Source organism: Bos javanicus, chromosome 18 (assembly GCF_032452875.1).
Source record: "Bos javanicus breed banteng chromosome 18, ARS-OSU_banteng_1.0, whole genome shotgun sequence".
NCBI lineage: Eukaryota > Metazoa > Chordata > Mammalia > Artiodactyla > Bovidae > Bos > Bos javanicus.
The window spans coordinates 5,274,023-5,286,672 of NC_083885.1; the positions used below are offsets into that span (position 1 = coordinate 5,274,023).

Genomic DNA, 12,650 nt, shown 5'->3' on the forward strand with positions numbered 1-12,650 from the left:
TTTTGAGCCTGCTGCTTGGTCTCAGTGCCTCAGAGCCTCAGTATACTTTGAAAATATCAATATGCTCCAAATTCATTATGATGAATGTCTGGACCCCTCAACCAGCTCATCTGTCTTTTTGTCAGTGGTTTCCAGATAACACGGCAGAAAAACGTTCAGAGAGAAGTAATTGTGCTTTTTCTTTTCTTCTCTGTGACTTTACATTTTCTGTCCCCAGGTAGGCAATATAACCAGAGGCAGCACTGTCTCTCCCTGAAAATGCTGCGTATAAGAAATACAATCTGTTCTTCATTCCTCCACGTGGTCCCAAAGGAAAGAGCATACCGTTTGCTCTATCAATCCTGAGCACTGGATAAACAACCCATCATTTTAGGGATGGGTTGACCTTGGTTTATAGGGAGGAATCACTGTGCCTGATTATATATATTTTCCCTTATGTATGATCTTTCTTTTGCTAGTTAGCCCTGGCTTGCTTATTGTCAGATTGATCCATCATCTCTTCCACCCCTCCTCCAGTCCTTTCAGCTGCACGAATAAAAGAAGCCACCTACGGGTTTCTAGTCAGGGCGTGATTGGGGAGAAAAACCAATACTAATATGCCCTCTATAAGTCTGACTTAAGATTTTCAATCATGTTGGAGATAGAATTCCACACAGCAACACATGGAATAGCTAGCTGTCTTGGCTTGATCGATTACAAGGAAGCCTTGAAAAATTATTGCCGGGAGCACTGCAGAAAAGGAATCATTTGGGCTGCGTTGCCAAAAACTAATTTCTTTCCCCTAACAGAATCAAATAATGAGGTGAATTAGATATTTTTTAAAAAGTTTCCCACCTCTGGACTCTGAGATTAGGGTTTATCTGATGGCTGACCCCTCTTTTTGACGTTTTGATAATGAAATGAGAGGCCTCTGGAGCAGACAACTCTGCTGGATGGCACGACCATTACTGTCAGGGTGGTCTGGGGTGGTATGACCATCACTGTCACGGTGGTTGAGATACTCTTTTCCCACACTCTGTTTACACCGCACGTCATCAGCTACTCTGTGGTGCTATGACAGAGCTTTAGGTTTGCATGACTCTGAAAAAGGAGGATGCCGGTATTAGACCTGAGCGATCCTCTGGTCCAAGCCATGATGTTCCTGACAGCATCCTTTGATTCTCAATGCTTCCAAGGATTGACCCTCACTGCCCATGAGACAGCCTCTCCCACCCATCAGTTTCCTCACTAGACAGCTCTTCCTCTGCTTCATGAAACTCAGTGGGTCACAGATTTAGCTTTCGATCATTAAAGTGTGAATTCCATGGGAGATCAGGAACCAGGCTTCTTAAGAGCTGGCACTGACTGTTCTTTGCTCAGTTTACATGCACCATGCCATGTAGGTTGCTTGCTTATTATTTTATTTAATCTCATAAGGAGCCGTTCCTAATATTAAACCCATGTAAGAGCCAAGGAAACTGGAACTTAAAGACCTTAGACTAATATTCCCAGACTTGGTGGGTTTCCCCTGTTGCACACTCTTATATAACTCAGTGTCTTCTTTGTAGCACTTAGGTGTAATGAATGAACTATTTGTATCTGGAGTCAGCCTCGCTATGTTCATATCCAGGTCCAGCTGCTCTCTGGCTGCATGACTTTTGGGTCAGATCAGTGATGTGATCTTCTCTTTGCTTCAGTTTAAGTGTCTGCAAAAACCTCTCATCGTTCATCTGTAATATGGAGCTATAAAAAAAAACAGTCTCATGGGAGGCTTTTGTTGTAGTTTGTTGAACAGAGGTAAAAGAGAAAGGCTAAACTAGAAGAAAACAGTAGAATCAATTACTAAAAAAAAAAAGTAAACTAAAACACAGATATATGCAAGCCATTAGTTTCCTGAGAAATCACTATGACAGTAACAATTTGAATATTGCATTGAAGAGTCACAGTACAAGCCTAACATCAGATAGCAGAATGGTTCCATTGAACTACCACTTGGCAACTCATAAGCTGTTCCTGATGGTTTACTTTGTATTTCCATTGAATAATGATATGTTATGAGGAAAGAAAAAAAAACTTAGCACATGATTATAACCACTTTAAAGGGAAGACCACTCTTTTCTTTTCTGCCTGGTGTCTGGCTAAGTAAACCACTGATTAAAAAAAACCGCAGTCTTCAGCCCTGCCTCATCCGATCAGGAGGTAAACCACGTGACAGCCTTAGGACAACCCTGCCGTATAATACGTGTGCTCCTCACACCCGCGGGCGGTCTCCTATTTCTCTCTGAGCCTGGTTGCTTTTATTCAATTCCCTGCACTCAGATTTACATGACTTTTCTGACGCACCACGTTTCACGTCTAATGCCAATCCGGTGCTAACCTTTGATGCAAATACTGCAGTGAACTAGCCTGGCAGGGAATCAATACGGGCTGGGAGAGAACCGAAGAGAGCAGACTGACTCCCAGCCCTGCCCCTTTGACCCTCCACGTCCTGAAACAGGGAGATTAGATGAGAGGTCGGATCGGTAATGTGACCTTCTGACGCTAACATTCCAAGGCGTGCAACGTGGTGCACGTCGTATATTTATGCTCCGGAAGAGGGATACAGACCGGGGCTTCCATGGCCTCTGGGAAGCTTGCAGAGATTGGTTCAGAGCATCCACAAATGCCTCAAAAGGCAGGTGAGGTGAAGGTGTGCATATTTTAGGGTTTGAGGTTTCTTTTTTTTTTTCCTCCTGGGAAGGACTCTACAGTTTTCGCTAGATCATCAAGTATACTTGAGAAATCTCTCAAAAAAGACTAAGAAACCTCCACTCACGCCGTGCTTCCCTCTCGCCAGATCGGGGACCGCGTCATGGCATTTGTCAATTACAGCGCCTGGGCAGAGGTGGTGTGCACACCTGTGGAATTTGTCTACAAGATCCCCGAGGACATGAGTTTCTCTGAGGCCGCTGCCTTCCCCATGAACTTCGTCACCGCCTACATGATGCTCTTCGAAGTCGCCAACCTCCGAGAAGGGATGTCTGTGCTCATACACTCGGCTGGCGGCGGCGTGGTGAGTGGGCTGCTGTGCGTCCTCCTCCCCGAGGTCAGGGTGGAGAGAGTGGAGTGACACGCGGTTGATGATGTTTCTTTGTGACCTGTGTCCATTCGTAGAGATGATCACTGGTTCCCCTGAATCTCACGTGGGTGGCAGAGTTCATAAGGACGAATGAGTTGGGGTTAATGTGAGCCTCAGAGATGGTTTCTCTGGAGTTTGGAAATATCTCCTAGATGGTGTGTCTCAGTGGTGGATTCTGTAGAGAAGCACTCACTCTCAGCCTTGGCATCCCAGTGAACCTTCATGTCAATCACTGTGAGATGCTCCTAGGTCATGTACAACTAACATTATCTGAAATGCCAAAATGGTGGAGGCTTTACTCTTTTCAATAAGTTGCCACAAATTCGTGATACTTCCCAGAGTAATGGTGTCCTTGTTCATTTGTGTTCTGATATATTTTCTTGGGTGGCAGGGAGGCAGATGGAGATTGTACTAGCACAGTGGGAATGACACTTTAACCTAAGTCTGCCCATGAGAGCGGTTGCTTGTAGGAATGTCACCTGTAAGGCATGTTTTGACAAGGGAAGAAATAAAGGAAATTAAAATTGCTGCCCTGGAGCTCAGGAATGGCAGAGATTTCTTTCATGGTTTGGATGGATCTCAGTACCAGTCACATCATATGTACTGCCAACCTGCCCCAGGGCAAGCACTGTGTTCCCCTAGGTGTCTTGGGGTTGGAGGAGAACTCCAACCTTTGAGAATGAGAGGTACTTGTGCTCAGTCACTAGTCATGTCTTGACTGGGAAATTCCATGGACAGAGAGTGAGATGTTACTCACTAATTCAGTGACTGTGCATTGAATACATACTACGTCTTGGGCTCTATGGGGATAGAGATTAAAAAGAGAGGGTCTGGATACACTGTCCAGTAGGGTGTGAGAGGTTCTTGGTGTTGAGGATTCTGTTGTTTTATGAACTCAGAGATGAACTCTTAGGTTGCGTATATCTTAAAGATTTTTTTCATTGGTGGTTCTACTAAGGTTGTTTTTTTTGTTTTTAATCTTGGCTTTCTACAACTACCAAAACATTATATACTGTAAAACTCATTTCTGGTTTTCCTTTCCAAGAAGACAAGCTCACATACAAAGATATGAAGGCAAAACTTCAGGAATGCCTTTAAGAAGAGTATCTTCAATCACTTTAGCAAATTTGCCAATGTCTTTTGACCATGAGTAAAGATACAATAAAAGTTAAATATCCCCCAGAAAAGAAATGGATTTCAGTGCCAGCGAATCTGTTAACAGCAAGCAAGCCATTTAGAACGCTGGCATTTATGAGCTCGGTGTGCTCGGCGTGTGACGTGAGAGACCTGTTTTCCTTTTATCAAGTTCAGTGCCAGGCTTTACAGTGGAGCTGGATTCAGTTCTGCTGAGAGTCTGTGTTGAAACATCAGCATTGACGTTGTTTGGTTATGTGTTTTGATTTTTTGTTTTTCATTTGAGTTTGTTCTTCTTGGAACCAAGAGAAATGTATCAGGGACCTGGGTCTCACAAAAGAGAAAAAAACGTCTTGGGAAATAACAGAAGTTCTTACCATGCCTTATTCTGGGCTCACAGACACGAAAGGACTAAACTCTGAACTAAACTAAAGGACAGTAAGAAATAAAATGTGAAACAGGAAGGAACTGGGGAAAAGGGACAATGAGGGTGGATAACTAATGGTGCATATAATGCAGGCTTTGATGTCTTATAGCTTTGCTGAAGCTTCTTGGCTTCCTAAGAGTGGGTTGTGCAAAGGGAGAAAAATGATCAGCCATGTGCACTTGTGTTCATTTGATGGAGATAAACCAGTCACCAGGAAAACCATAACCAGTACTGGGGTGCTTGTTAGTTACTTTGCTTTTGGCCAGGCCATGCAGGCTGTGGGATCTCAGTTCCTCCACCAGGTATCAAACCCATGCTCCTGCAGTGAAAGCCCAGAGTCTTAACCACCGAGCCACCAGGGAAATCCCAGTGCTGATTTTAAGGCCAGGGATAATTATCTGTCGTTTCTCATAAGAAATGTATGCTGACATGTAATGAACATCCACTCACAGAACAGTTACCATAAATGCAACTTCTCCTGTGATGCTGCTTCTTATGGTGTGCTTGTTTCATAATCTAATAGCACTAAGTAAAGCAAAGTTTAGTGAAAGTGAATAGCCTGGGGCCAAAAGGATGTGGTCTGGCTAAACCCAAGGACACTTGAAGGGTGGGGTTGGACTTCCAGCTCTCAGGTGCTTGGGTCTCTAAATAGCATTTTTCCCAATCAAGATTTGATGGGTGGTATGTGGCATGGGGGCTTCCCGGGTAGCACCAATGATAAAGAACCTGCCTGCCCATGCAGGAGACAAAAGACACGGGTTCAATCCCTAGGTTGGGAAGATGCCCTAGAGAAGGGCATGGCAACTCACTCCAGGGTTCTTGCCTGGAGAATCTCATGGACAGAGGAGCTTGATGGGCTATGGTCCATAGGGTCACAAAGAATCAAACATAACTGAAATGACTTAGCATGCACAAATACGCATGCAGCATGGAGTTCAAGGTTACCGTGAGAGGAAAGTCTTTTTGCCAAGCACATATCCACATATGTGAACACTCAAGTGAGATGGGGTGGACTTGACACAGTCTTATAAAAAACCAACAGGTTCTGAAGGGAGCCCAGACCATGTCACCACCCCATGGTGGAAAGACCAGCGGGCCACCTCCGGGGCAGACCTAGATTCCTCCCAAGAAGACAGCCAGCCACTGCCCTCATGATGGGGGGGTGGGCTCCCTGGGGAGTACTTTTCATGAGCTATCTGTGATGCTCTGGAAAGGTACAGGGTGTTGCCCATCACCATTGGATAAATTTGGCTCAGCTGCAGTGGGCAGCAGGAGACATGAGACATGGGTTCAACCCCTGGGTTGGGAAGATCCTCTAGAAGAGGAAATGGCAACCCACTCCAGTGTTCTTCCCTGGAGAATCCCATGGACAGAGGAGCCTGGTGGGCTATGGTCCATAGGGTCACAAAGAGTCAGACGTGACTGAAGCGACTTGGTGCACAGCACAGCTGTGGTAGGCAGGGTGAGTCTCTCTTTCTCTCTCCATCCCTGACTCCCCCCACCCCACCCCAGACATCCACGTCCTAATCCCTTATACAGCAAAAGGGATTGTGCAGATGGGATTAAGGAAAGGACCTTGAGGTGGAGAGACCCTTCTGAATTATCCAGGTGGGTCTGATAAAAAGAGTCAGAAGGAGATTCAGAGATGTTACACTGATGGCCTCAAGGATGGAGGAAGAGACCATAAGCCAAGGGCTGTGGGCAGTCCCTTGATGCTGAAAGAGACAGAGAAAGGGACTCCCCTGGAGCTTCCAAAAGGAACACAACCCTGCTAAAAACCTTGATTTTAGCCTCAGGCAACCCATTTTGGATTTCTGATCTCCAGAACTGCAATATAAAACCTCTGTATATAATGTAATATATATCCTATTACAATATAAAACTCTGGCAGAATAAATTGGTTTTATTTGTTTTTAGCCATGGAACTAGATGGTAATTTTTTGTAGCAACAATAGGAAATGAATTCATAGAGCTACTTTCTCTGGGTTGTTTCCCTTTTCATGGTGAAAAGCCAGTAATAAATTGCAAAACTAGGATTCACACCCTCCTTTGGCTGATTAGAACACACTTCTCTTTCCACTCAACAGCTCCATCATTCATTCCTTCATTTATTCATTCATTCAACACATATTTGTTCATCTTCTACTTTAGTGCCAGCTATAGACATTTCTAAGAGCCAAAAAGGCTGTGGCCTGGATATATGGTTCCTAACTTGATGATGATCAGATGACAAATCAGATTCAACCTAATTAGGATAAAGTTTGCTTAACTGAGTTTATATAAAGTGTGCAGTCCTCATGGTACCAAGACTTCTTCTGTCTGACTTTATCAGAGGCTGTGGAGCAGAATTTGCAGACAGGAAGTGAGAAATGCCAACCTAAACGTGATTTGGAAAGAAACTTTAATATCGTATAGGGAAATAATTCAATCCAGAGCCAGTCACTTTCTCATCTAAATTGCCCAAGTCTCCACTGCTGTATCCAATCTCTGAAGATGCTGTTGATTTCCTCTGACAGTAGCAGAGTCAGATGGTCTGAGAAGATAACACACCTAATCAAATCTCTGTGTGTACTCAGTCACTCAGTCGTGTCCAATTCTTTGCAGCCCCTTGGACTCTAGCCCGCCAGCCTCCTCTGTCCATGGAATTTTTCAGACAAGAATACTGGAGTGGGTTGCCCACTTCCTACTCCAGGGGATCTTCCCAACTCAGGGGCTGAACCACTGTCTCCTGCATCTCCTGTGTCGGATTCTTTACCAGTAGTGCCACCTGGGAAGCCCCAATCAAGTCTTTGTCAGTCGCTCAGTCATGTCCGACTCTTTGCGACCCCATGGACTGTAGCCCGCCAGGCTTCTCTGTCCATGGGATTTCCCAGGCAAGATACTGGAGCGGGTTGCCATCTCCTTCTCCAGGGGATCTTCCTAATTCAGGGATCAAACCTGTGTTTCCTGCATCGGCAGGTGTATTCTTTACCACTGATTTGTTACTGCTACATCATAAATGCAGTAAACACTTGTGAACCAAAACGCTGTTGCAAGCCATTTTTTATGGCCTAGAAAACGTATATGCTGAGCTAAGGAGAGTCCCATCCTTGATTTAATCTCAGAAAAAAAAAATCACTCCTAGGGATCTTGTAAATTTCAGCCTAGTAAGCTGTCTTTGGCGGTCTAGCTCATGCCATCCCACATTCTGAATATTGTTCCAGGTTTCCTCTCTGCATCTGGTGTGCATTATTAGTTGAATGAGGCCCCCTCTTCAAGGCCCTGTGGCCGTTTCACCCATATCCCCCTCCATCATCCCATGGTCCGGCTATGCTTAGTCTGTACTCGTCAGCACCCAACTAGAGGGTGCATGCATGAGATCTCAGAGCCAGAAGGAGACAAAGACACCCAGTTGTGTCCCACACCAGTTGTGTACCAGGGTCATTGTAAACAGAATTCATGTAGCCCTCGTAACAACTATCCCCGAGAGAGTACGTAGCAGGGAAGACTTCAGACCATGAGTTCTAGAGCTGGGCTCCCTGAGCTTAGTCCCAGCTCCATCTTCCAACCCCTTGGAGAGTCGACTTTCTCATTTGTAAAGCGGGGTAACATTATGGCCAGCCTCAGGCGGTACCTCTGAACTTGAAGCAGTATACTTGCACGTGATAAACACCCAGTAAAAATGAGCTATTGTAATTTCCCAGATCCAGAGTTTCAGAGTTGTTTCCAAGCCCACAACCGTTCATTAGATGGAAGGATCAAATTTGAACTCGGAATTCCAGGGCCAGGAACTCCCCCATCCATCGCTCTTGAGATTGCCCCACAGAGCCGGCCTCAAAACTGTCTGCACCGCCCCTGTCTTCTGTCTGCCCCCTACCCTATGCCCTGGATAAGAGGGTCTACACCATAGCAAGACCTCCGAATCCCCAGGAGCCTACAATTCTTGGAAACGGAATCTCTGAAAATTTTAAGAGGATAAAGTGCCTCTGTCATATCCTTAAATATCCATGTCATATCCATGAATAATAGAAGAGATGATGATTAACTGCATCTCAGCCATCAGCAGGAAGGGCTGTGGCCTGAGGACCCCCTGGGATGCATAAGACCCTCATTCTGTAACCGCTGACCCCGAGAAACAGGCCCTCACCCTCCTAAATGTCAAAGAGGCTGCAGAGATGTGTCGTGGCACCAGGCCCCACCTCCCTGCTTCTGGAAACCTCTGATGCTGGCTGCCACTGCCTGACTTTCACAAGTCAGCAATATACCTTAGGTTAAGAAAAACATATCTAAAAACATTTCTTCCAAGCTAGGTCTATGTCTGGATAAGCCTCACTTGATCTTTATTTTTAGTTGCTTTTAACTTCTTTACAGTAAGTCATGAGTGAGCCAAAGAAACTATCTTTATTATAAACATTATAAAGGTTAAATTTGGCCTCTGAGACAGAGGCTTTGTTTATTCAATATTCGTTGAACATATATATCACATCATGAGGGAATAAGAGCTGAAATAGAGTCCAGTAATTTCCATACAGTGGCTGTGAGGTAGATACTGTTTCATCCCCGTTATAACAGAGGAAATTAAGACACAGAGAGGTTGAGTTACCTCTTTCAGGTCACCCAGCCATAAAGAGGATGGGCTTGCATGTGTACTTGGGTCTCTTTGAATATAGAGCTCGTGTTTTTTAAGTACTGGGAGGCCATGTGCAGAGAAACCCAGCTTCTGCTTAGAATGAAGTGGAATGGATTCCTCTCTCTGGGTTTTGTCGGTGAGCTTTCCCCCCACCCCAGGAGCTGAGGACAGCCTGGGGGGTTACTCAGGAGAGTTGAGCTATCTTCAGGAGGAGGAGGGGGCCATCCGTTGATACAACCAGCCTTCCAAGAGGCAGGCGGATTTAGTGCTGGAGCATCTCCTCTTGTTAATTTCCCAGCTGGAAATAAGCTGTAGGCTGCCGTGTCCCTGAAGGCAGGGATGGTGTGAAGTCCTCAACACTATGTCCTGAGCACACAGCCCAGTGCCCAGTATACTGGGGTTACTTGCTGAGTATTTGCAGAGGGAATGAAGGAAGAAAGGGGCAGAAGGAATGAAGGGGGAAAAGGCAGCATTTATGTTAGTTATAGAGACAGTACAGAACTTCAAGTGCTCAGATTCCAAAGTTTGAGCTGGTTTTCATCCTAGCTTCTCTGTTTTCCAGGTGAGAGACCTTGAATAAGTGCTTTAACTCCCTTGGATCTTACTTCTTCATCTGTAAGAATGGATATAATATCGATCTCAGTTTTTGTACAGCATTTTAAAAGAGGTTTATGGAGTGGGCTTTGCAAGCTAACCGGCATACAGGAAAGTCCAGTGTCAGCTGCTATTATTACTATTATCATCATGTTATTATTATCACTCTCTGGTTAGAAAATATTACTCAGTGCCACTGTGGCACTTAAACAGCCAGAAGCAAGAGAGCAACAAATCATACAGTCAGCGGGCGGCTGGTTGTTGGAACCTGGAGCAAGGGGCAGGTAAAGCCGATCTCAGCATCCTTTGTTCATCCTCTCAGACAGGTGTCTGCACAATGATCTCATGAATTAGCGGGGCTGTCACACAAGCCCCTTTTCAAGCATCACTTTCCTCAAACACATAAGACATAATTAGACATGAAGAAAAATGTACCTCCGTAGTTCCAGCCCTTGGACATGCGCTGAGAACTCCAAACAGACAGACTAGTCTTGCTGAGTTTATATAACCCCAGGGACCCATCCACTTCCCAGCAACACACTTGAAAGGCCACACTTGCTTTTCAGAATATTATTGCCCATATTAAGATGAAAAAAAAAAAAAAAACTGTTCAGCTGGGAAAGTGTGCAGTATACAGCAAGAAGCAGCCTCGCCTGTTCTCATGGGCACCCACCAGGCTGTCAACCGTTGTCCCCGCCCTCTACCCATCCCCGGCTGGCCACTGGTCCCTCTGACAGTGTCCATCCTGTGGCTCACTCTATGAGAAACTCCAGAGAATCCCCCACGCAGTCCCTGTTCAAACCGCGCTTGGGCTCCTCAACCATTTGACTGGATAGAGAGATGAACTCTCAGCCTCACCTTTGCTCACACAAGCCCGAGTCCTTCTCGCACCCCGCTCCCCATTGTTCCCACCCTCCACCCCACACTTGCTCATAATCCCTTGCCCTCCCCACCGCCAGCCCCTGCCTCTCTCATCTCTCTGTGCCTGGCTCTGCCTCTGTCTGCATCTGTCTTTCTCTGCATCTCTATCTCTTGCTTTTTTTTCCTCTGTATCTTTCTGTCTCTGTTCTTCCCTCTCCATTTCTTTCTGTCCTTCCTTGCTTTTATCTTTTTCTCGTTCCTTCCTTTTTTCTTCTTTGCTTTGTCTTTTTCTCTCTCCCCTTCCTTCCATCTTTCCTCCCTTCTCTCTCTTTCCCTTTTCCTCCCTCCCTCCCTCTCTCTTTCTTTCTTCATCTATCTAGTACAAGCCCTGAGGATAGGTAACTGTGTCAGTCTCTGGGTGTTATAAAGTGAGCAACATTAACCCAATGCCTCTGTCCTGAAGCCTGCAGTCTCATGGATATAATACATCTTTACCAATCATCAATGGCGGTGGTGATAGGCACTAAGCAGGGAGTAAATGGTGTTGTGACTATAGAATACAAGGTCTAAGCGCCTAGTCTAGGGGATCAGAGATGACTGTACTTAGGAACCAAACTTAGGACTGCTATTTAAGGATGACAAGGAGCTGGGGAGGTGTAAACAGTGAAGGGAAGAGGTTAGGAGGTTACAAGAATAATCAACAATGTGGAATCTGCATATGTTCCGGAAACTGACCAGAATGTGGCAAGAGAGGAGAAGAAGAGAGAAAGAAGGGACAGTGAGTGAGTGGCAGGTGAATGACCACATGGCAGCATGACGACCATTTTTTTTTTAATTTTTTTTTAATTTTTAAACTTTACATAATTGTATTAGTTTTGCCAAATACCAAAATGAATCCGCCACAGGCATACATGTGTTCCCGATCCTGAACCCTCCTCCCTCCTCCCTCCCCATACCATCCCTCTGGGTCGTCCCAGTGCACTAGCCCCAAGCATCCAGTATCGTGCATCGAACCTGGACTGGCAACTCGTTTCTTACATGATATTTTACATGTTTCAATGTCATTCTCCCAAATCTTCCCACCCTCTCCCTCTCCCACAGAGTCCATAAGACTGTTCTATACATCAGTGTCTCTTTTGCTGTCTCGTACACCGGGTTATTGTTACCATCTTTCTAAATTCCATATATATGCGTTAGTATACTGTATTGATGTTTTTCTTTCTGGCTTACTTCACTCTGTATAATAGGCTCCAGTTTCATCCACCTCATTAGAACTGATTCAAATGTATTCTTTTTAATGGCTGAGTAATACTCCATTGTGTATATGTACCACTGCTTTCTTATCCATTCATCTGCTGATGGACATCTAGGTTGCTTCCATGTGCTGGCTATTATAAACAGTGCTGCGATGAACACTGGGGTACATGTGTCTCTTTCCCTTCTGGTTTCCTCAGTGTGTATGCCTAGCAGTGGGATTGCTGGATCATAAGGCAGTTCTATTTCCAGTTTTTTAAGGAATCTCCACACTCTTCTCCATAGTGGCTGTACTAGTTTGCATTCCCACCAACAGTGTAAGAGGGTTCCCTTTTCTCCACACCCTCTCCAGCATTTATTATTTGTAGACTTTTGGATCGCAGCCATTCTGACTGGTGTGAAATGGTACCTCATAGTGGTTTTGATTTGCATTTCTCTGATAATGAGTGATGTTGAGCATCTTTTCATGTGTTTGTTAGCCATCTGTATGTCTTCTTTGGATAAATGTCTATTTAGTTCTTTGGCCCATTTTTTGATTGGGTCATTTATTTTTCTGGAGTTGAGCTGTAGGAGTTGCTTGTATATTTTTGAGATTAGTTGTTTGCATGACGACCATTTTATCCTTATCCTAAAAGCCATGCAGGGTCATGGGAGGGTTTTGAGCAGAAATTTAA

General features: G+C 45.0%; 1 protein-coding gene and 1 non-coding gene across 3 annotated transcripts in view; one reads left to right on the forward strand and one right to left on the reverse strand.

Annotated features, from left to right (window-relative positions):
• Positions 1 to 12,650, forward strand: part of VAT1L (vesicle amine transport 1 like) — a 169,047-nt gene that overhangs the window by 32,765 nt on the left and 123,632 nt on the right. For both annotated transcript variants that reach the window (XM_061386820.1, XM_061386821.1), the window contains exon 3: positions 2,816 to 3,031. In XM_061386820.1, coding sequence (XP_061242804.1) covers positions 2,816 to 3,031 — 216 coding nt within the window. The remainder of the gene's footprint in view (positions 1 to 2,815; positions 3,032 to 12,650) is intronic.
• On the reverse strand, positions 2,004 to 2,162 carry LOC133231190 (small nucleolar RNA SNORA15). Its single transcript, XR_009731069.1, has one exon. It is a non-coding gene; the product is annotated as a small nucleolar RNA SNORA15 (small nucleolar RNA).